Source organism: Acomys russatus, chromosome 22 (genome assembly GCF_903995435.1).
Source record: "Acomys russatus chromosome 22, mAcoRus1.1, whole genome shotgun sequence".
Lineage (NCBI taxonomy): Eukaryota > Metazoa > Chordata > Mammalia > Rodentia > Muridae > Acomys > Acomys russatus.
In genome coordinates, this window is record NC_067158.1 from 6,325,435 (window position 1) to 6,349,787 (window position 24,353).

Here is a 24,353-nt window from a genome sequence, read left to right on the forward strand (position 1 = left end):
TGACAGCTGTTGATTCTGTTAAATGAACACATAAAAATTCTCTAGAAAACCTCAAGCAATAGCAGACTCAAAAGTATAATGGAAAAATATTTTAATGGAGCTCCAATTGGGAGTAGGTTTTTTAAAAAGAACAAATAAAGGTATAGGAGTCCTTAAATCAGCACTGTGGGGTGTGTGTGTGTGTGTGTGTGTGTGTGTGTGTGTGTGTGTCTGTGTGTGTCTGTGTGTGTGTCTGCGTGTGTGTCTGCGTGTGTCTGTGTGTGTGTCTGTGTGTCTGTCTGTGTGTCTGTGTGTGTGTGTGTCTGCGTGTGTCTGTGTGTGTGTCTGTGTGTCTGTCTGTGTGTGTCTGTGTGTCTGTGTGTGTGTGTCTGTGTGTGTGTCTGCGTGTGTGTCTGCGTGTGTGTGTGTGTGTTCGCGCATGCGCGTACATGTATGTGTTTAATGAGAGAAGAAGGGTGTTGCAAATCACCACAAATATTTACACTGTAATCCCTTTGTTCAAATCACATACTTTTAACAGAAAAAGCTGGAACTGTGGCTATTTAAATTTTTAAATATTCAAATGCCTGCCATTTACCATATGAAACAAATTATGTCACATTTCTCCATACCAGCACATGCAGAAAAGAAAAACTGGAAAGAAAAAGAAAAAAAAAAAACCTAACCGGTGATGGATTGGGAGGTGGCAGAGTTGGGGAGACAAACTCTGAGAGGAGGAAAGGATGATGTTTTCATTTTGCTGTACATCAGAGGCGACCATGATGGGAACGGTGGCAGAGCAGCATCCTTCCGTTGCTGTCTTTCACACTGGGCTATCTAAGTTTATGCAGTTCCCTGGACTAGCTGCAAATTAAGCTTGCTGTGTACAGCTTTATTATGGTGCAGTGGTGGAGGAAGCATTAATATTCCGACTCCACATCTGACAGGGCATTTACATGCGCCCATCTGAGCGGCACCTGAGAGCCCCTCCAAGGTGCAGTAACTGTGCGCCTATTGTAAAGGCAAATGAAACCCGCCTATTCCCTGCTGGGATCAGAAGTGACCTCGCCACCCCCCATGCCTCAAATCCTTCCCTTGCCAACCTAACTCAATGCCATTGCAGAATGACGAATGAGCTCAGAAATAGACCCCAAGTTACTAACCCTGCTAAGAACAGCAAAATCCTTCGCTGAAAATGTTTTAAAAATGCACAGGGCGTGCAGCTGGCCAGTAAAAACCAGAGAGACAGATTCCGGTGAACTCAATATGGAATACGTTACATTCGAAGACTGATTAGAAATACGGCCTGATGTTTGCTGCCTTTAAATTGAGTTTGGCATCAAGCATACTGGCTTTAATAACGCTGGCATTTTAGTATTGTTATTATTTTAAATTTGCCTTTGGTCTCAGAGAACACATGTGGAGAGCTAAAGAATTCTTATTCGTCAGGTTACATTTCCTGGAAATTAAGTTTGTGACAGAAAATGACTCCAGAAGCAATAATATGGTTCGTGCTCAAATTAATTAGGTCATTGTTGTAAAAACTACATGGCAAATTACAAAGGTAAATTTACAGATATTGGCCAGTGCTCCATACCCTGGCAATAAAAGGGAAAAGCAGTTTAAGAGTGCTGATTTACCTGGGCCACAAAAAAGAACAGAGGAGAGATACAATGGTCAATTTTCTATTTGTATTACAAACAGAAATAGCGGTCATTCTCCATTAAATTATATAGTCTGCACATATCTTATGAACTTCATTAATGTCTTCCAAATTGACACATACAATAAAAACCTGTTTGATTTGAGATGTTAAAAATGGGCCCTACACTAAAAATATATGTATTTTTGTCTTTGAAATAACAACATTGCTGACATAGCCATGACCCGAGTGAAATCTGTGGTAGCAGAGAGGTGCTGAAAAGCCTTAGCGATCAAATCTCGCGATAACCCTGTGGCAAGGTGCCACCCTGGGTCCAGCTTGGTGCTAAGTGCTCCTCACGGACCGGGCTAGTACTACGGTACGGAAGGACAGACTGGGGCTGGAGGAGAATTTTGCCAAGTGATGTCTTTGTATAATAAAGGATGCAAACCGACCAACCAAGGTAGATCATCAGATTGACACCCAGTGACAGGTTCCCCGGCTTTCCTCCCGCTCCAACCTTGCACCTTCCTCCATAGGAAACCCAAACTTCCTTACTCAGTGACAGTCGTGCAAAGCTATTTGCCTCTTGTCCTTTATTAAATACCACCAGTAAGACAACATGAAAACCTAACATCTGCATTCCATGTTTGTATGCACCCCAACTTAGCTCTCCCATGTTGGCCAAATACGGAGGCTACAGTGTAAAGTTAATGGTTTTCCAGGAGTCTAAAACAAGCCATTAATATGCATCCAGCTCGCCTCTCCTCAGAGCTGAAGGTGCCTGTCCTGACCCAGGCTGACATGTCTATGCCCAGTTGTATTTTCCACCCCACGGACAGCCCCACAAATTAAATGCCACATTCCCTGAGAGAAAGGTGTGCAGAACGTACTCGAAATCCTTTAAAAAGAAAGTGCACAACCTGCCCACAAAAAAAAAAGGATGGGTTGATTTGAGAAATTACAGCACTTGGGGGGTTTTTGTTTGTTTGTTTTAGTTTTCACAGAATAAACAGAGGATGGGAGGGAAACTTTGTCCCCCCCTCTGCTCCCATTCTTGAAGTGAATACATATTTGTGTTTCCAATAAAAGGCCATTTTTACATTAACTGTCTGTAACAGCAGGAGACAGCAGACCGAACACAATGTCCACATCACACAGAGGAAGCTCTCCATATCACGTGGGCCTATTCTCAAAACTATTATTTCTGAAAGACGCTCAGGAAGATGCACAGGGCATCTTTTCTGCACCACCCAGAGGGTAGGATCAGAGGAACTTTGAGATCCTTGGGATCTTCTACATTTAAAAAATTTTTTTCTGGTTTTCTTTTTTGGCTTTCCAAAGTAAATTTAGCAGCCATGCGGGCCACTGTGTTTAATTAAGCTTTCAAAAGTCCTCTGACAATGCCAGCAATTGCAGGACACTTCTGCAGCTCAATCATGCAATCACTGTGACAGTTCTATTTACAACGTGTCTTAGAGTTTCTCTGACATGGTACTTCGACAAAACATCCAAGCTGCCAGTCCACAACCTTTCCCTGCCTTATTTACAAATACAGCTTGTGTACAGGACTCCCAGTTCCAGGAGCATCAGTTTATGGGCAGTGGCCTCACAAACACAGCCTCCCTATGAAAACGCTAAGTATTTGTTACAAAACAACACTCACTGTCTATGGATTCTGAAGGGTAAAGAAACGTCCAGCAGTGCTCTGCTTTGTTTGTTGAATGGCGCTGTTTTCTGCCACACTGAAAATTGACTTCAGAGATCAGTATTTTTTTTTTTATTCAGAATCATACAAATAAAGAGAAATGAAAAATAAGTAGTCATAATAAGATACTGTCATTTGTAGTCTCGTTGACAATTAATATACAAATACATCATCCTCCAGTGGGTTTTTTTTTTTTTTCTTGTGCTAGGAAAGAATTAAGATGGGTACAAAGAGAAGAGGAAAGTTGGTTCTGTAAATTGTGAAAAGCACTAGTGTGGTTGGCCTGCAGGTGACATGCTAATACCGTTGCTTTTAACGTTCTCCTCCTCCCGAGAGAGTCTGTCTTACATGCCATCACCCGGATATCAGCTGCTCTGTCGAGGCAGATGACTCCAAACACCGAGTGGAAATGCCTGTGTTCTGAGTGTCAAGGGGAAAGACAGTGCTGCACCAGTAGCAGCAGCCTCCTTGCATTTTAGCAGACGTCTGTTTTCCCATTCTGTCCAAAAGCTAACTCTATGATAGGCTAATCCTAATTTAAAGATCCCCACGTGCAATGAGCCAAAACTTCAAGACTGACACTGTGAGATAATGTTTGGGGCCTTTTCTATGAAAGAAAAACAGTTTTATACTCACTAATCTTCAATGAATATTTTACTCATCGTAAAATAAAAGACTCAGAAAAATAAAAGTAAAAGCCAACCATATAGAAAGCTCCAGCAGCCATAGGCTGCTCCTATCTGATGGTGGGTGTCTGACATGCATGCTGATGAACTGGGCCACAAAATGTAAGCTGTTAATAGCCATTTAAATGAGTGCCATTCCAATGGTCTCTGTGGCTCATAATCATATAAGGCTCTGACTATCTAAACAAAATGGGAAAGCCAGCTTGGCCAGTGTCTATGGATATAGGCAACGCATGTTCATGAAATATGAGAACACACATCCATCAAGTCATCATGTAAAAAGCATCCTGCAAAAGAAAACCAGTCAGCTTTGGGAGGCCTGAGCACAGCCGGAATGCATGCTACTGTACTGCAGATCTTAAGAGTTAACCCTCCTGTCTCAAAGTCCCCACATTCTAGGCTTTCCTTACGAAGATTTCCTTCCTTCCTGCTGCCTGCCTATAAAATAGCACAGAGCCTGTAGTGAACTCAAACCTAACTTATATCATTTCATGAAGTCTTGCCTACCCAGCTTGCTTAAGTGACTGTCTCTCATGTGGCTGCCAAGCATATGCTTACAGACACTCATCAATCTATTTCTTCTCCAATAGAGACCACTGCGTTCTGTCTTTATGACACATGGTTCAAATGGCTACTGAATGGTTCCTGTTAGGAACTGTGTGAGACCTGGCAAAGACAGACTGGCTGGGAGTACATCATCCTCTTTCCAGATCTTTGCTTCAGGAGCATCTGAGGTCCAGAGCATCATAAGTTATGTGCACTGGCAGAATGTTAATTTCACTGTGGGCATCCCTTACTTCACTACCGTGAATTACGAGAAATCATGATTCTAATTGCTGACATCTCACTTTGAGATGTGACCATGCTCTTTATTCTCAGCCAATACCAGGGTAAGAACAGGTGATTAAACACAAGCAAAGGAATCAAGATGTTGCAATTATTTGTGCATGAAACGTTTGCCTCACCTGAATTGCATGTGTATACTAAGTGAACATCTTAGATGCCTTAGATAACTTTCCATTTCAGAGAAACAATGTATCACTAGCCCTAGGAAATAATATATTTCAAATTCACTTTCTTCTTCCTTTCTTTTTTCCCTTCTTCTTTAGATACTGCTATCATAATTGTTTCAAAATATCATGCAATCATTATGACAACCAGGAAGTTAAGAACTATTTCTTTGCCTGCACATCCACGTAGAGTCACAACTGCAACAGCGTAAAGCCCTAACTATTTATAAGGCTTTCCTCAGCCTTCAGATCCCTCTTCTAAATACAGAGGCCCTGATTTTCAAACTGGCTAAACCTGAAACTGAAAACCTATGTAGGCCCTCACGGATAAGTGTGGTTTTAATTCTTGCCTGACAGACACTGTGTTTTGTCTTTTAAACGAGCAGCCCAATATGTAAATATGATGTTACATCACACAAGCCTTACTCCATATTTGGTGATTTAGCAAGGCTTTGGATCTCCAAAGACGACGACAAATCCCCTTCCGCCTGCTCTTGCTTCATTAATCATGCCTTACACTTCTGTTCATTTTTCTTTCAGTCACAAGACAGCACATGGAAATGGTCATTGCCATATCCTACAGGGGGGCAGGGGAGATAAAAATCATAACCTACATGTCTCAGAAGCTAAATGTGGTGGCCTCTAGAAAAACACTCTATGCATGAAGCTTTCCTGGCAAGCAGATTTCTCATTTCACTAAAGGGAAAATACCTGAGTATTGTTGCAAAAAAGCATTATTTAAAAAAAAAAGATAGAAAATGCCACACTTGATCTTAACGATCAAAATCCAGATGTAGGGGGTGGGGATGGCATTTAATCCCCTCTGGATCACTGACCTATTATTATGGTTCAACTCTATGGTCCAACTGTATCCGAGAGACAAGTTCCAATAAGTCCTGTGATTATCCAAACCACCCTCCAAAAAGAAAGAAACCTGCTTTGGAAGGTGGGGGCAATGCAGGAAGGGGACTGTCTGCCAGATGTGGTGGTCCTGTCACCACAGCCTCCGCTTCTGCTTTTGCTTGTGTAGCGTGCTAAAGCAAACAGTGTTTTAAGAGCCACTACCTAGTGTTGCTGTTTACCACTACAGCAGGGAATTACAGTCCCTCTGTTAGCTTTTAATTCCTTTTCCCTGGAGCTGCTGAGAAACCCACACACCTAGCTACCTCCTTGGAAAAATTAAAAGAGAGAGAGAGAGAGAGAGAGAGAGAGAGAGAGAGAGAGCTACTAAATATGTGCATGCATTTTTCTCCAAGAAATTTTTCACATTAGGCTAGAGAAAGAACAGTGGAGTCTGGACTGGACATTTGTAAGGGTGACTGTGTAAACCACAAACAAAATCAAGATACATCTGTCAAAACCACATCAGAGACAAGAGAGCACAGAGCAGCATTTATCACTGAGCTGAAGAGGCAGGCTGCAGGGAGCAGCCGTTCCTGTCAAACCAACCTTTTGAAATTTCCAACATGCCCTTAAACTTTTCGAGTAAGCATGTCTGTGCGCTTCAGCAACTGCCCTCTCTACTCTGGCCTGGCCAGTCGAAAATGGCATCTTAAAGTCAAGGTCACCGTGTCATCCCACCACGGGGCTGTGTTTAATTACAGCCCCATACAGGCTGACAGCCAGTATGGATCCAAGGCTAGCCCTGATCCTCACTTAACTCTTTCCAGCCCCTTAGGCAAGGCGTTGGCTCTACTACAAATGCTTTGCCTCTGATGCGGTCCCCAAGGCCAGAAGTGGACACTGGCAACTGAGCTAGGTGTAGTCAAGGCTCAACACTTAAAGATGAGAAGGCAAGCAAGGGAAGAAGAGTGCTTTGGGATCCTGAGAGCCAGGCAGAGGATGTCAAGCACGTGTACCTTTCCCACCTACTTCTGACTCAGTAAGGTAGAAAACAATTTATTTTCAGCGTTCTGGGCGGAAGCAACGGGAACGGTTTTAACATTACAAGGCTGTCATGGACAGTCACATGGAGAAATACAGACAGACTTCCCCACTCCTTCCTGCTTGACTACAAAGCCTCTGCAAACGAAAAGAAAACATGCAAACAGCTTTTCTCCTTTGCTTCTCATTTACCTGCTGTGTGTTCCTGTTTGGGGCAAATTCCTCTAGATGACGTTGATAAACAATCGTCATCCTCTGGCGTGACCTGGATGCCAACCTCCACAGGATTGGATGCCTTTTTCATCTCGATGGGAGAAGGGGAAGGTGGCTTATCCACACCTTTTTCTAAGCAGAGGCTGCCATTGCATTGTTTCCGTTTGTGCTCGATAAAAATAAGAATGTCCCCCAATGGGAAGTTCATCTGGCACTGCCCACAGGTGAGGAGGTCATGGTCCCCTTCCGGAGCTCCCAACGGGCCGTGGTCTGGTTCATCATCTGTAAGAATGGCTTCAAGAGGTTCGGCTGGAGTTGAAGAAACAAAAGCACAATTATTAGGGAACCAGTGTGGAAGAGAAAAGGGGACATACATTCTCAACCCCACCCTACCCCACCCCACTATGAAAAGTGTTTATAGCAGTCTCCATGTGACACCCAGGACATGTGGGCACAGGCAGCGTGTGACATGGAGGATATCAATAATCAAATGTATCAGTGAGGCTGGCCATCATGCACTGAAGGAAATCCCTCCCACTTAGATAACTCCAGAGAAAACACACACACACACACACACACACACACACACACACACACACACACACATACACTATAAATTCCTTTCTTTATAAAGAATGTGACTTAATAGTTAATACAAGAAATATTTTTTTAAAAGCTTAAATAATAACTATGGGAAAAGCATGAACTGAAACCAAATATGCACCTCCTCCTCCCCCCACCCCACCCCACACACACAGTAGGTTGTCTATTGTGCCCAGGATTAGAAAAAAGTGAATGAGGCGCACGCACCCTTTGTGTGAGTCTATACGAACTACACACACATGGCCTCATAGCGTAGAAGGCTGCTGCACCACACAGGACTGCTACATTTGCACGGCAGTTGTAAGGAAGTGACAATAGTCACCTAACCCACGACGCAGTGAGTCTGGCACTGCCAGCATCCTCCTGCCCTCATTCTCAGCAACTCCACGAAATCAAAGAAATACCAAATTCACTGGCACTTCTCCCCAAACACGTTGGCTAAATGAGGTACTTTTGAGTACTTAAGAAAATAAGCCAATTAGTCATTTTTTTCATCCTGAAGAAAAGAAATGTCTAAAATATTCTAAACGTGTTTGAGTTTGGTGGCATCCATGACATTAAAAATCAGAGTGGACACCAAGTTCCACGCTTCAGAAAGCTAAGCATCCTTCCTTCAGAGTTGAGACGTTTCACCTAATGTAGTCAAAGTTGACTAATTTTCTGAATGAGCTCCAAAACGCTTCATTACGGGACTATTTCTGCACACATAATCACCAGCAAATGTTATAACAAGACAGACATGTCTTTCTTTCCTCTTTGCCTTTTTTTTTTTTTTTTTAAACTTTGCACTCCAATATCTATTTGACCAGCTTCTATCATTTTTTTTAACCTTGCAAGTGGAGAGAAAAGAGAGCTGGTAAATCTTGTTTATACCATCTAAAAAAAAACTAAAACTTAAAAAAAAAAAACCCACAAAATACAAAACATGTCCAGGATGCTGGCGGATAATAAAAAGTGAAGCAGAAAATGTACAAGTCTTAAACAGTTAATCAGTCTGACCTTCTTTAGCAAGCTGCCAATTTCACATTTAATGAACTTAAAGCCACAGAGAATCAAAAAATAGATTTTAATTTGAGTGTAGAATATTGGAACAGATTTTGATAAAGTGCAAAAAATCCAGTGAACTCAGGTTAAATTTATTTCAACCCTACCCAGGCTGCATATTGAGGGGGGAGATCTGGAGTAACTCCCAGATGTGCTGGGTGAAATAATATTGAGAGAGCCCTGCCTAAACCTGTGCTCAAGTAGGACATGTCATAATTTCTAGCCTTTGGTACGCCTCCTAATTTAACATAAGGTCACCATGAGAATAAGAAGGTTATCTCCCTACTAATGAAGACAGCACAGGAAGCACTTGGATGCTTCTTTGCCCAACATCCTGATCAAAAAGACAAATAGAGAAAGCAGGAGCATTGCAGACAGAGGAGGCAGGCGGAAGCGCTCCTGCTTTGTGCCTTTATGTCATTTTCTCCTACATTTGCTTTCATTTTGGCCAAGTGAGGAGTGGGAAGTCATAATCCATGCTATCTGCTATTTCAATGAAGGATTTTAAAGGAACATTGGCAATCGTGACTGGTTTTGCTGCTGTTGTTTAGATACAAGTTCTGAGGTTGAGAGACTGAAAGACTCAAGGGGTAAAAAAATCTTGTTTTATTAAAGGTAAAACCTTTTTTTTTTTTTTTTCCTTCAAATCCTATGATCAGGATTCACTTGGGGTTTTGTTGTTTATTGTTGTTATGCCCAGGGCCTGATGGATTTCAGAACCTAGGAACAGTATTTAGGAGCAAAGGGGGTGTTCTCTTAGATATCAAATAGTTAAAGGAAATTTGGTACAAAACAGACTTGGTCTTCTGAACATAGTGACTGAACTGGTTTACAATCAGAACCAGGAAATGAAGTGGTAATTCACAGGTTGCTGATTACACCTCCACATTTCACCTAATTAATTTTATAGGAGGCAAAGTTCTTGAAAATAACAAGATGATCAAATGTACAGATATAAAACCTGTAACCTCAACATTTTCTATGCTCTTAACATAAATTATTGCTAATTAACAAGAATTCTATCCTCATGTACGAAATGCATTTAACATCCATCTCCCTGAAAAACATTTGCCTAGCAATGTTCAGAGAAATATCAAAACGTGTTTTTATTATTGCTGCTGCATTATTTTTTTTTTAAATCAGACCAAATGGGGGGCACAAAGAAAATATGAAAATACAATTCTCTTACTGCAGTCTACTGATTGGCATTGACATCTTCTCTCAGTGGCAATCAACATTTCCTTTCTGGGCATCAGATAATTTCTCTGTATTTTAATGCAAATTCCTCATTCCCTAAAAACATTCCTAACCTCAGCCATCTTGCCCCCTCCCTTCAATTCTCCCCCACAATACCACCCTTTCTAAGCTCGGGCCTAACTCGGTACAAAGCGGGGAGTCCTCGATTGAAGTAGAAGGGAGTGGACAAATAATCACAATAATTAGCCGCGAATTCTCTCTACAACGGGAGGGAGACAAAATAAAATGTTTCTGCTTAAACCAAGATAGACTGGACGGTCTCAGTGTCCCCCAAAGCATCAGACTGAAATATATTTATATATTCGTGTTGGTTTCTCTCTCCTCTCCCTCCCTCCCCCCGCCCCCCACCGCTGCCCTTCCCCATTGCAAACATAAAAAAAGGAGGCAAAATCCTTATAAGAAATGTTGAGAAGAGGCAAGGAAACCAGGACCGCAGGAGGAGGGGGAGGGGGCCATGGGAGCTGTGTCTTCAAGTTTGCTTTCCATGTGGATTTCCTTAAAGAAGGTAAAGCAAACGGAGGCTGAGAATCTGAGAGGCAAAGCAAAGAAACAAAAGCAAAGCCAATGGCTACAGGCCGGGGACCCGGGCCCTGCGGGAGTAGGCCGCACAGAAAGTGAAGTTGGGGGTCCGGGCTCCGAGGCACAAAGCAAAAGCAAGCAGCCTCCTTCCTGGCTGCAGACTCAGGCCGCGCGCGCTGCGAACACGTGCAGCAGCGGCCTCCGGGCCCAGTAGTCCCAGCTTGGAGGCAGCGGGTGGCCCGGGGACCAGGCTGCTGCCTCCACGCCCATCCAGGCCGGCAGCCGCCGAGCGCGGGTTTCCCTCAACCCGCCAGTTGTTGAAAAGGTGAAGTAAGGTTTAGAAAGCTGAGCAGGATCACCTGATCAAGTCTTAGCTTCATCGCGCACACCCCGAGCGCGGGTCCAGAAATTCATTCTGCGGGCACAGGCTAACACTTTTACTTTGGAAGATCTGTGCAAATGTGTTTCGCCCGCAATTCCGGGCACCGTGTGCGCGCCAGGCGGCGACCGCGGTTATTCATTATTAATGACGCTGCTAGCCCGCATCATTATGATGATAACTATTACTATTGTTGTGATTTCGGGCTTCCAGGCGAGAGCTGCAGGAGGCGGGGAGGGGGAGCGTCGGTTTGCGCCAAGGCGTCCGGTAAGCCCGCGGCGGCCGCCGAGACTTGCGCTCTGCGCGGCGATGGGGGTGGAAAAAGTGAACCTAGAAGCCAGGGGCAAACTTCCCACGTCCCTCCTTTCGGCCTTGCCCCGAAGCTCGAGAGCGCACTCCCCGCTTCTCGTTACCAAAACTGCCTTCCCTGAAAGGACCTTAAAGTGCACCCAGCTCCGGGCCCAGAGCTCCTTGGTCCCCTCGCACGTGGGAGTGCGGGCTACGCGCCCCGGTGCTTCTACACGGCCCTACCCAAAAGCATTTTTTTAAAGTCAAAATGAAGAACAAAGACCTAAGGGGTAATGGGGGGTGGAGGAAGGGAATTCTGCCTAACCGTTCGTTGCCCCCCACCCCCACTCTCCCAACGCTCGTCCCTCCCCCGCCGAGAAATGCCGGGCAGGGGGTGGGGGAGGCTCTGGTACAGGTTCAAGTTCGCGGAGCTTTTCTTGATCTTGGTCTGCCTCCTAGCGACCAAATGGCTTATTCCGTCCACGTAGCTGAGGACGGGGCTTCGGGGTGGGGGAGGGAGAGGAGGGGGGGTTCCTAAGGACCCCGTAGGTTTCTGCCCTCTAAGCACCCAGAAAATTGAAAGAACTCATCCCTGCACATACCCCTTCATCTGTCCGCCTAGTCCAGTGTCCTCACTGGGACAGCAGAGAGACTACTAACCCACTAAGCCTGGAGAGTCCCAGAAAGGACCCAAGTGGGAGGGGAGTACTGAGCAGTCCGATTGAGCCTCCCAGACTGTCCCTTGCAACCTCCCCCCCCCCCCATGGCATCCTTCCGAATGTCCCAATGTCCCGGCTTTCCCGAGTCCTGCGAACACTGCCCTTCCTTCCCGCCGGTACCTGGCCGGGCTGTAACTTCACACACCGTCGCGCGCCGCGTCTGCTCCGTATCCGGCACGGCCGGTGGGAGTGGGGGCGGGGGAGAGCGGAGAGGGAGAGATGCGCGGGGGTGGGGAGAGGGAGGGCCCCGCAACGTGCCAGGGCGGGGGAGCTTCCGAAGTGTGTGACAAGTTCCAGGGCCCAGGGAGAAAAAAAAAATTCAATTCCCAGTGAGCACCCCTCCCTCGACAAATGCAGACGAGAACATAGGGGGTCCTTCAAGCTCTTGTCAAAAATTAAGAGTCATGAATGAGAAAGGATGGTATGAAAGGGGTTGGGGAGGCGGGGGGACTTTCTATACTGGACTCAAACTTTCCTAAGTGCCCACCACCCGTCTTTCCCAGCACACCTCAGGTGGAGGTAGTAGCCACAAACATTAATACCTTACAAAAACTCACAGAAACCCCTGACCAAGACAGGCCCAGGGTAGAGGCAAAGAATCCAAAGGGTGCTTGCTGAATCCGGGGACCCTGCCCCTCAAGAATACATATTCAACATACTTCTCTCCTGCCCCGCCCCCTCCTCAACCCAGCCAGGCAACTGCTCAGGTCCAAGAGGCTACTGGCCAGATTTGGGGGGCGGGGGGGCCCGCAGGGAAAGCACGTGGTAACCTCTTCGCCGCCCAGAGTTAAGGATCTAAAAGAGTACCCTGGGTGTCGTGGAGGGGACTAGCAGAAATCGCCTTTACAGTTGCTTTGCAAAATAAAAGTGTTTTGCAAAATCGAGTTTCATCCAGCAGCTTTCGCTGTCTGGGAGGTCGGAGGGAGAGTTGGGCATTGTGCTAGGGGCGGACTGGAGAGCAGGCCGGGCTGGCGGAGTCGCAGCGTGGCCTGCCGCGGCGCCTGGCGGGTGGGCGGCGAGCGCCGGGTGGGCGATCTCCACTCCAGACTGGGGCGCGCCGAGGTCGGGCGAGGCCCAGCCGCTGCGGCCGCCTGCTCCCGGGCTGCCGCTGCGCGCTCGGTCCTCTGTCTGTTTGTTGGCAGGAGGCTCCCGCACACGCGGTGCTTGTAAACATTCAGACACGAGATTTTTCCCAATCAAAATCCACTTCCACTTTTTTTGAAAATCTTCCAAAAAATAGTAAGAGGAGGGAGTTCCTCGCTCCCTCTCCATGCCTCCGGCGTTCTAAGTTTGCAACTTGATGGCGTTTTGGGGAAGGGGTGTCAGGGATTTTTTTCTTCTTCTCCCCCCCCCCTTTTTTTCTCTCTCTATTAAAGATTGTGGAATTTCTGCAGGGGGGGGGGTGAACAAATCCCAGGAAAGAGGTGAAAATACCACTAGCGGAACGTTTGGCTTCTTTTGAGGGGCAAGAAATTTTACGTTCTCTAGCGTTACTTAAATTTAATTTTTAAAAAATTTATTCTGCTCGTCTTCGCCTCCTCTGCTGCAGGACAGGCAGCTGCAACCCGCCGGCGGCGAGTCGTGAGCCCTCCCTCCCTCTACCGCGTGCCCCAGGCCACCTCCTCACTCGGCTCTTGCTCCTGCCCTTTCCGCAGCGGTGGCGGCGCAGGAGGGCAAGCGCGAGGAGCCCGCACAAAAGGCGGCGGGACAAACACCCACCTCCGGCCGGAACAAAAGACGGTAGCGCCGGGCGCGACTCCGGTCCTCACCGGTCGCCCGGCTCTCACAGCCGCTCTCTGGACTGGGCTGACTGGGAAGCGCCAGGAGTCCCCTTCTACAGCCCCGCTTTCGTACTATTGTGGGGGCGACTACTTTCTTCCCACTGCACACTTGACCGTGCACACGTTCGTGTCCTAAGGCCGGTCTCACCTCTTTCCTCCCCAGGAATTGTTTTTTAGACTTGACTCCCTCCCTACCCCCCTCCATTTTCCTACAGTGAAGTCGAAACAACCCCTTTTTTTGCAGCGCCCACCTCCAGATTTGCAAGCGAGTGTTCGCATCCTTAGCATTGTTCATTATTTTTGCAAAACTAGGGTAGAAATCATTGCATTCCTTTTTGAAAGAAGAAATAAAGCGGCGGAGAGGAGAAAAGAGGAGGAGTCAATTTTTTATAAAATTAAAAGGTGCGTGCCGTCTCAAAAGTGCACATACGGTTCTCGTTCGAGAGAGGATGTGGGGCTTTTTCCCTTTTAATCTCCTTTTTACTTCGACTACGGAAGGTTTTTCACCTGAAAAAAAATTTTAATGCATGCACACACCCCTCTCTCAACCTCACTCTTGCTTAGCGTCCCGCGCGCCCTCGTGATTATTAATAATTATTATTACTATTATTGGGTTACTTACGCGAGAATTCCCGTTTGCTTAAGTGCTGGGGTTTGCCTTGCTTGCGGCGAGACATGGTGGGCTGCGGGGCGGGCGGCGGCGGCGGCGGCGTGCGGACGACGGCTCGGTTCACATCGGGAGAGCCGGGTTAGAAAGAAGGAGACTCCAGAGAAAATATCTTCATCAGTGCCTTTTGACATCCAAAATAAATTAGAAATAATACAAAGATGGCGCAGGGAAGATGAATTGTGGGAGAGCCGTCATGGCTTTTTTTTTTTTAAGCAAAAAAAAAAAAAAAAAAAAAAAAAAAGGAGAGAGAGAGAAGAGGGATAGAGGGAGAGAGAGAGAGAGATGAAAAAAAATGGCAAAAGCCCCCCTGAGCTGCAAGTTCAAGTGCGGACGTGACGTCCCTGCGAACTTGAACGTCAGGAGTCTGGATGGACAGAGACACACAAAACATGGGCAGGGCGAGCAGGAGAGAAGGGGAGGAGGGAAGGGGAAGCTCACACCAATGGACACACATCAGGGGCTGGACATGAAAAAGAGACCAGGACAAGCCAATGGCCAGTGCGGGGCGGGGGAGGTGCCGGGCGGGGGGCTCCGCAGACGCCAGACGCGGCCCCTGGGGGAGGGGCGGGCAGAGGGGAGGGGGCTCTGGGGCGGCTGGCTCACCAGTGGCCGCAGCGAGCGCCGCGGCGGTGGCGTGGCTGGGAGAGAAGAAAGGGGCGGCGGGGTGGGAGGGAGGAGTGAGGGGGAGCAAGACTTGCGCCCTGCTCCACTCCCCACCCCACCCCCGGCACACACACACACTCACCGACCTCAAAATGAAAAATTATTTAAGGGCGGGGGGAGAGCAGGAGTGCTCTAGAACGCTGGAGCCCAGAGCCCGAGAGGCGAGGGCAGAGAGAAACCAGGTAGAGTAGGTCCCGGACACCCTCCTCCGTGCTCACACCCACTTCCCCTCCCCGCCAGCGGACGCCGAGGGCCGGAGTGCAAGCCCGGAGCTCGTGGCAGCGCTCGGGAAACTTTGCCCAATGAAAGCTAGGATAGAAAAAAATCAGAAGTTGAGAGCTGAGCCTAACAAGTTAAGAGCTCCGCGGCGGGCTAGGGGAGGGAGAGCGTTGGAGAGCGCAATCCAGCCCAAGTTTGGAGGGTCGCGTGTCCGGAAGGCCAGCGCCGAGGCCTGGGGAAGCAGAAGCCGCCTGGAGAGAGGGGGTTGGGGCGAGGCCGGCGGCACAGGCTTGGACTCGGAGGGCTGAGAGCGCGCCCCCAAGGCCAAGTCAGGGACCCGGGATCTGAACGACCCAACAACTGCCTGGGTCTGAATGCCACAGAAGCCCTGAATCCCCAGCTCCCAAGGGTTGCAGAAAAACAGAAAGGTCGAAATATAAAGACCGAGAAGCCAAGATTCCGGGTGTGTTTCAGTCCCAAGAGAGGAGCACCCGGGGCCAGGGCTGGAGGCGCCCAGGCGTCCACCTCTGAGCAGTCGCCGGCCGGAGGACAAAGCACCGGTAGCCCCAAGAGCTCCGGCCTCTGGGAACCTGCTCCTGGCGCAACGGGAGGTCCCCGAGCCTGATTCTAGGGAGGGACACACCCCCTCCCACTCCCAGGCAACTGCAAAAGCACTGAGCGAAGGAAAGGAAATGTTTCTTACGGACAGAACACAATTGTTACTCAAGGAAAGAGAAAATGGGGAAAGGAAAGAAACTAGCTAGCTGGAACAGCGGGGAGGCCACGGTCATGAGGCCCTAGGGTCACGGCCGCTCTGCCCAGGCGCCAGCAGCCACCCGGCACATCCGGGAGCCCGAAGGCACCTCTACCCTCTTTGCAGCCCTTCCCTGGAAATTAGGAAAAGACCTGTTGGAAATATACCCCTGTCTCTTTAATGCACACACGCGCGCGCGCACTGCCGCTGTCAAAAAGCGGGCTTCACTCTGGCGTGGGATACTTTCAGTTTTACGTAAAATGTACAGCAACAGCACCCCCTGCGATTGGAAAGTTTATTCAGAAACGTGCTGCAAAGTCCCCCGGCGTCTCCCGCCTCTCAGCCTCCCAGCCTCCCTGCACCACCCTGCAGCCGCCGCTGCCGTTGCCGCTGCCGCCGCCGCCGCCGCCGCCGCCGCCGCCGCCACAACCAGGGAGACCGCGCTCCGAGTCCAAATCTAGCAGCGCCCGGGCGGGGGCGGGGGATGGACAGAGTCCCCGGGATGCGCGGAGGGTGCTGGGTGGAGATCCGAGCTGCAGGTGGACATCTGTGAGTCTCTGCAGAGCTAGGAGCTTTCCTCCCCTCTGCTCTAGCGGCTGTACCCAGCGTCCCCGCACCCCTCCTCTGAGAGGTGTCGTTTGCGTAAACTCACCCACCCGGCGGGGGATTGTATTGTTTTAAGGCAAAGCCCGGGGCTTGCTTGCGCTCGCCCACCTCCCAGCCTCACAGGCTTGTGGCTGTTTATTCCTGTGTCTTAGGAAAGTTTCAAACCTATTAGAAAATGGCTTGCCTGATTCGGCGAAGCTTCGGGCCCCTCTGAGGAAGAAACACAGGTTTTGATGCTCAGCGTTAGGAGAGCTGTGGGCTAGACTGGTTTGGTGCTGGGGGGGGGGGGGGTGCTGTTTCCCTCTTGCTGTTTTTCTTGGAGGAGGGGTTGTCTTGAATTCTGTTTGTGGAGCAGGAAGAGTCTATTGCCGTAACTACAAGACACCGTTTCCCCTTTTCACTGAGTTCTACAGAGCAGGTCAGCATCTCTTCCTCTGCTTTTTACTTGTTAAACCAGCTTTAGAATCACCAAATGAATGTCGCTGCGGGAGGTGGGAGGGGAGGGGGCGACACCGAGGTGGAAGGGTAGGTGAGATGAGAGTAGGAGAAAGTGCAGCCTGGAGGCCTCGGGGGAAAAAATAAATAAATAAATAAATGCCCCTTCAGGTAACAATAGTGAGCCAGACTCCTTCAGGAGGAAGCTGGGCAGATTTGAATCGTGTTCTCGTCCATAAAAGTCTATACAGAAAGGAGACAGATGCATGGACAAATTGTGCTGTAGGAATATATACTGTATATGTGTGATTTATATATAATGGTGTGTATAAAGCTTTTCAGGGTTGGCTGTAGTGTAAAAAGTAATGACTTTATTACCTCTGAAAGGTTCTGTGGTTCACGTTTAACAGTCTTCTGAATTACAATTCATTACACAATCGTGTGCTCTCTAAAACCGGCACCCTGTCAGGGCCGCTATCTGTGGTTATTCCTAATAAATAACTGGCAGCATTTTATTGATTTTCTTTTTTTTTAAAAAAAAATCATAGGGAATTAAGCACTTAGTTACAAGTAGGTCTGCCGTGTTATTGCCCTTGTTTCAGATTCCAGGGGTTCCTTTGCAAGCCACATCTTAAAACGTACATTAAAAAGCCAGTTGCAGCTGCTTGCCCTGGGTGCCAGTGCGGAGGTAAGCGGCAACGTATTCACGATTAACATATATTTAATTCTCCATCATAAAATGCCTAGGGTGAAATGGGACCTGCCCTCCGCTCCCGCCCCTCCCCCAACCAGATTTCACGCAGTCCAGAAAACCAGGGCTGTGCATAGGCATTTGGTCTATCCTAGCCGGGGGCCCCCTCCGGGTCCCTCTTGCTCGCAGGGTACCGGGGACGCCCCTCCCTCGTCGCTGCTGGAAATTCACTCGAGCGCCCGAAGGTGGGGGAGGGGAAGTTTATATGAGTGTTTAAAGAAGTAAAAACGTGGTGTTCTAAGAGATTTGAAAATAATGCATAAGTATTGAGTAAGGGTGCCAGGTGATGTTGTGTAGCGGGGTGAAAGGTCACTTTAAATATGCACACAGGTACACAATAGGTATATTTATTTACCTTTCCAGAAATGGCTTTTAGAAAGTAGTAAATTATGACGTTAGACTATTTTCTAGCCGTTCTGTTAACTTCGTTTGGGGTTGTGATGCCCTCGCTGCTTTGCCCTGAGAGAGCTCTGTGGGTTCTTTCCCAAACCTTTAGTGACGACAGTGCGTAAACCCCAGGCCAGCAGACGACCCCTCCCATCCCCTCCCCCCCTCCTTTTATCTTGCCGGCGGAGGAGACTCCCCATACTTCCTGCAGTATATATTGTGCCTCTGATCTCCGTACTTAATAGCCAAGTCCTGGTTTATGCTTTATAATGTGTTGACAAGTTTTCTAACAGACTTTCTGAAATAATGCACATATATTCACGTCGGTTAGAAACCCACCGTATTTTTAGAGTCGAGTAGATCTATACTCTAATGCAGAGAGAGGGTGTAAATCATGGAGAGTTTCATAGTCCTTTCAGTAGTTTTCGGTATGAAGTATGAGCCGCGTGGCCTCCAGACGTAACCTTTTAGAAAAAAAGATAGTGCTTTTATTTTATGGTGTAAAGTGCTTTTAGCTTCAGGGTTCTGAACGTGAACTTGGGCAACAAACAGCTCCAAGGGGGAGTCTTAACACAGCCCCAGCCCTCCTGTGAGCATCCCAGACACCGGGGACTCTCCATGGGCTGGAGAGTGAGGGGTTACAAGGTCTGTCTCGATGGAAAGATTAAAATAAAACATTCACTGTCTGCCTTTAGAGTGAAACACTTTTATAAATGAAAATAAATAGGTGAATGATTAAAATGCAATTGTCCCATCTTGCTTTTTATTTCATCCCTTTTCCTTCTTTTTATCTTTTTTTTTTCCCCTCCCTAATTGACAGACCAGAAAATAGAGAGTGGGCGGTCATCTTTAGTTTTGGACCCTATACTCAGCACAGCATTTAAATCCGAGGCTTATTGAGGGAGGGCTGCTAGCTGGGGTGCTCTTATACAGACAGTGCATTTGAAAGGCTGTGTTTGAGTGGGGAACTCAGCTCCCTGACCCTGAAGCCTGCACCTAAGGAGGTCCCTTCTTCAAAGGCTCAGCCCTCCCCCTGGGGTGGGGTGGAAGGCACAAGTTCCCCCCACCCTGAAAGAGCCTCTGTCTGGCCTTTCTCCAGAGACTGCCTGCATTTCTGGGGGCTGGCAGGTTGTTTCAGATACCTGGACACTCTTATCTAAAAGGAAAAGAAAGGACAGTGTGGGTCTGCCCTGTGACAAGGCTGTTGTGTGTTGAGTCAATCATGCATGAAAAGTGGGGAGCAATAAGCTCAGTTAAGGGGACCCTCTCAAGAGACAAGAAGTTCTGGTTGGGACATTGCTGAGTAAAATCCTTAATTTAACAAAAGACAATGCTGACTGTCCAATGAATGCATACTAGTGATTCCTGGTACATATAATAATTCCTGCATACGAGTGATTCCTGGTACACATAATAAATGCTCAATAAACAGTCTTAGAGTGAATGAGCTAACACAAATCCTCTTACCACACTCATGAAACCAATTTATAACCTTCCAAACTGTATTAATTTACCCAGAAACCCGTAAGGCTTTGGTGAGGAGTCTATAGTCAGAGTTCACCTAAGCCTTAAAGGGATTCCTAGCAAGGGCAGCTCAAAAGAACATCATCCCAAATACTGACACTAGGACAGTCAAAAACACAAGATCATATGTGCATATCCCTTCCAGCAACCTACATTGTAACAATCTTCCAAACTGGCCAGTGTCAAGAACCCAGGATGAAATCATACATTTTCCCCTTAACCTTGCTTTTTGGGTAGGTACCAGTCTAATTTAGGGGAGAAATGCAATCACAAATATCTTAGACTTTATCCCCTACCCTCTCCTCATAAATCTTGTGCTGTTACAAGAAAACTGTCTTTTTAATAAGTGTTTTTCACACCCGAACTTTAAAACAACTTTTGCCTATTTGCTTCCTCTTTTCTTCTGCTTTTCTTTTTGTAAACAAAAGGAAAAGCAACATGCGTGTATGGGGACACACACACACACACACACACACACACACACACATACACACATCTGGCCTGACATTTTGTACAGCAAGTTTCAGCCCAGTGTGATTTAAAACAATGTGAGTTAAAAACCTCTTAAAATTTGGGTTTATAATGGAAACGCTGACAGACTCTTAATTATAGCAGCCTTGCCAGACACTGCTATAATGAAATAGTTGTGCTTTCATTACTACGAGGCACTATAGTTAAGGGTCTGTCAGTGTTTCTATTATAAACCCCAAGTTTAAGAGGTTTATAACTTGGGCTGTTTAAATGGCACTGGGTGGAATTCAAGTTATCAGTCCAGATGTGAAGTTGTTTTATAAAAGGCAAAATAACTCAGCTGTGGGAGATTTTGGAGATCTTTCTCTCTCTCTCTCTCTCTCTCTCTCTCTCTCTCTCTCTCTCTCTCTCTCTCTCTCTCTTTCTCAAAAATGATTTTTAGTAGTTTCAGATGGTCTTGCTGCCAATTTCTAGTTATGACTTCACTCTCTGGAAAGGAATTTTATAGACAGTCCTTTATTTGGACAAGAACTCTTTGCTATCCTTGTGAGTTTTTATTATTTTATTGTCTTAGAGTATATATGTATGTATGTATTGGGTCTGTGTGCCTCTATCTCTCTATATGTGCCTGCCCATCCATCCACACACAGAAGAAGGAATCAAGACTATATTCCAGGAATGTTACCACATTATTATACACACAGAGAGAGACAGAGAGAGACAGAGAGAGAGAGAGAGAGAGAATGAATTCTGAGTCACAATTTGAGGAAAACACATGCATTTCCCAATACCGAGAAATAAGCATTTCATGGCACAGGCTCATCTATCAAGTATGCAGTAAAAATGAAAAAGTTGGTATTTCAAAACATATTTTTATGTTTAATTGACACATTGTACTTGCACATCTTTACAGGATACAATGTGGTGTCTCAGTACACGGATACAGTGTGCAATGGTCAGATCAGGATAATTGACATATCTAGAACCTCCGACGTATTTCTCTGGGTAGAAAAAAAAAACTCAAAACTCTCTCTTTAATTAATTACTGTCAACCACTTTTACCCACTGTAGTAGTAACATTAAAAGTGACCCTGCCTGTCCAACTGCACCCTTGTATCTGCTAGCTGCTTCTTCATCTTGGCTCCTCCCCATCACACCTACCCCAGGCTGCAGTAGCCCCTAGCCTAGCCTCTACTCTGACCAACATTTGTTTCTGAGTGTAAGTCAGGCTATGCAGCATTTGCTTTCCTATGCCTGGAGGAATTTGCTTAACAAAATATCCTCTAACGGGTAGGACCAGGAGGAGAGGAGAGAGGGGGCTGTGTTTGGGAAGTAAAGTAAATAAATAAATAAATAAATAAACTTTTAAAAAAATGTCCTCTAGTACCATGAATGACAGAGTTTTATTCTTTTGTGACTAAATTGCATCCCACTGCATCTGTGCATGGCACTTAATTTCCACCTCTTAATTATTATACACAATTTGTATAATAACAAAGTATTATGCATAAGAGTATACACACAGGTGAAAATGCAAAGCCTGGAGAGATGGCTCAGAAGTTAAGAGCACTGTCTGTTCTTCCAGAGGTCCTGAGTTCAATTCCCAGCAACCACATGGTGGCTCACAACCATCTACGATGTGATGTGATGCCCTCTTCTGGCCTAAAGATGTACATGCAGGCAGAATACTGTATACATAATAAATAAATAAATCTTTTTTTTTTTTTTAAAGAAAAAGAAAATGTGAAGAAGTAATAGTAAATGTATTTCAGAAATGTTGGGGACTTCCTGGTCCATTCAGAAAGCAGTAGCTAGAGACAGACATAGTGGCCTATGCCTATCATCACAGTCATCTGTTAAAATAAGGCAGGAAGACCATGAAATAGAAGCCAACTTGGCAGTTTAGCAAGACCTTGTCTCAGAGTGGGATTTTTAAACGGCTGAGAATATATCCCAATCGTGGACTTGCTTCCATGTGTGAGGTCCTGTGTGGGGTTTCATCTCTAGACCCACAGGAGAGGAGGGAGCACAAGTATGTGAAATCAGCGATGAAGCCTATGCTTGGCTTTGTCAACAAATTCATAAAGGATTTGCCTTGAATTAACTAATGAACCAGAACGAAGTACGTAGTATTAGCCCGGCACATCACCACCATAATACATAACTAAAGTATAACAGCAATGCTGGGGCGAAGACAACAAAGGTGACAGTGCTCGTGGCACTAATGATGGTGATTGTAGTGTTGGTGACAGAGATGGAGATGAAGGTGATAGAGACAGTAACGGTGGCAGTGGTGGTGGTGGTGAGGAGGAGGAGGAGGATAATGGTGCAGATGGTGGTGGTGGTGGCGGCTGAGGGCACAATGTTGGCGATGGTATGGATGATGGTAGCGATAGGATGGTAGTGGTAGAAATGGTGATGGGTGATGGCGGTGCCCACAGAGATGCAGATGGTACTAGTGGGAAGTTGTGATTGTGGTGTTTCTAGACTCAATGTGCCATCAATACATAGTAGAAAAGGGATAAAAGATGGAGTAAAAAGTTCAAATGTTCACATCTCCAGTTTTGGTTGCTTTAGCAAAGCCATTCCATAAGAGGCAGGCGGAAGATTAGTCTAAGGTAAGCTTTCAGGTGCATGAGGCCCTCAGCCAGTATCGAGAGGCAGGCCTGCCTGGGTTCTTCCATTGAGCTAGTAGGCCACTGACTTCTCACAGAAAGGCCCCGAAACTGGGCAGCAACCACACCTGCTTGTGGAAGCTTCCCACTTCCCAAAGAGTGGTTCCTTTTCTCTACTCTCTGCGCTGCACACTGCCAACCCAGGCCAGCAAGAACCAGGCGGCTTCAGCTGGTCTCACTTCACAAAATCTTCAGTTGGTCTCCCCGGGTATAAGCTAGGTGACAAAAGAGAAGCGCTATTCCGAGCATCACCAGGCTTAACTTCCTTCTCTGCCAGTTTCTTTTGTTTGTTTTGTTTTGGTGGTGGTGGTGGTGGTTTTTTGTTTGTTTGTTTGTTGTTTTTGTTTTGTTTTGTTTTGTTTGAGGCAGGGTCTCACTATTTGCTCCAGATGTCCTAGAACTCACTCTGTAGACCAGGCTGGCCTTGAACTCACAGAGATCCGCCTGCCTCTACCTCCCAAGTGCTGGAATTACAGGGGTGCGCCACCACACAGAGCCTTTGACAGCTTTTTTTATAAACCTCACTAATGCCTTGCCATGCCATGACAGACACATGGCCGTCACTCCCACAGGCTAGCTAGAAGGCATCTTCCCCCACCCCCATAGTCACTGGTTCTTTCATTTTCTAATCTCCTGCTAAATTCAGCTCAGGGAAATTTTCCAGTAGAAAAAAATGTCTAACTTCTTCTTGCTGTTGTTTGACAATTTGGTAAAGAATAAGCAAAAAACTCCCTGTTCTCCCATTCCTGGTTGTATAACAACCTGCCTGTTTTCTCTCTCTCTTTAAAAAAAAAGTCTCTGCAGGTCAGTTATCTAAACCCCTAGTTCCCCATGACAAAGAACCTGCCTCTGTGGGTCATGCTCACCTTTCAGCTGGAGGACCGCACCTAACAAACAGGAGACATAGTCCCGGCCTGAGGTGGCTTTCATTTTTAAAATACTAAGACACACAAACATGCTATGGAAGTTAGGTTTGCTGTCATACATGTTCAAAGCCATACAAAGGGACACCAGCAGCGTTGCTGTGGTGGCCAGAGCATCATGCCACAGACTTAAACAGGTTCTGAAGCTCTGTCAGGAGTCTGTGTGGAGCAAGACAGCTCTGGTCACTTGTGATACCAGATGTTTTCTTTCTGTAGGGACAGCTCAGTTTTCTAGAAATAAGAATGTAGTGTAGATATTGGCATTTGGGCATAGAGAGCAATGATAATCTAATGTTTACATACCCTCTGTGATGTCACCAACAGCTAGTGAATTGGGGGCAGAGGGGTTGGTTGGTTTTTGTTTTTGAGGCAGGGTTTCGTGTGGTCCAGGCCAGCCTGAAACTTGCCGAGGCTAACCCTGATCCTCCTGCCTCCACCTTTCAAATGATAAGTTTATGGGCAAATGCCACCAGCCCAGCCCCAGCCAGGTGCCTTTGGGAAGTGAGGTTTCTGTACTCTGGTTCGTCTCACAGGCAGTGCTGTGGACCGTCCCTGGCACACAG

General features: G+C 46.8%; 1 protein-coding gene across 7 annotated transcripts in view; it reads right to left on the reverse strand.

The window, feature by feature from the left end:
• Window positions 1-14,547, reverse strand: part of Bcl11a (BCL11 transcription factor A) — a 95,218-nt gene extending 80,671 nt beyond the window's left edge. For 2 of the 7 annotated variants that reach the window (XM_051165374.1, XM_051165368.1), the window contains exons 1-2: window positions 14,335-14,547; window positions 7,102-7,431 (exon numbers count right to left, since the gene is read on the reverse strand). In XM_051165374.1, the coding sequence (XP_051021331.1) occupies window positions 7,102-7,431; window positions 14,335-14,389 (385 nt within the window). In that variant the 5' untranslated portion in view covers window positions 14,390-14,547. Of the gene's footprint in view, window positions 1-7,101; window positions 7,432-10,904; window positions 11,269-12,051; window positions 12,330-13,650; window positions 13,726-14,334 lie in introns of those variants that run through there. The other 5 variants (XM_051165373.1, XM_051165369.1, XM_051165372.1 and 2 more) reach the window with 5 other exon arrangements.
• Window positions 14,548-24,353: the final 9,806 nt, after the last annotated feature.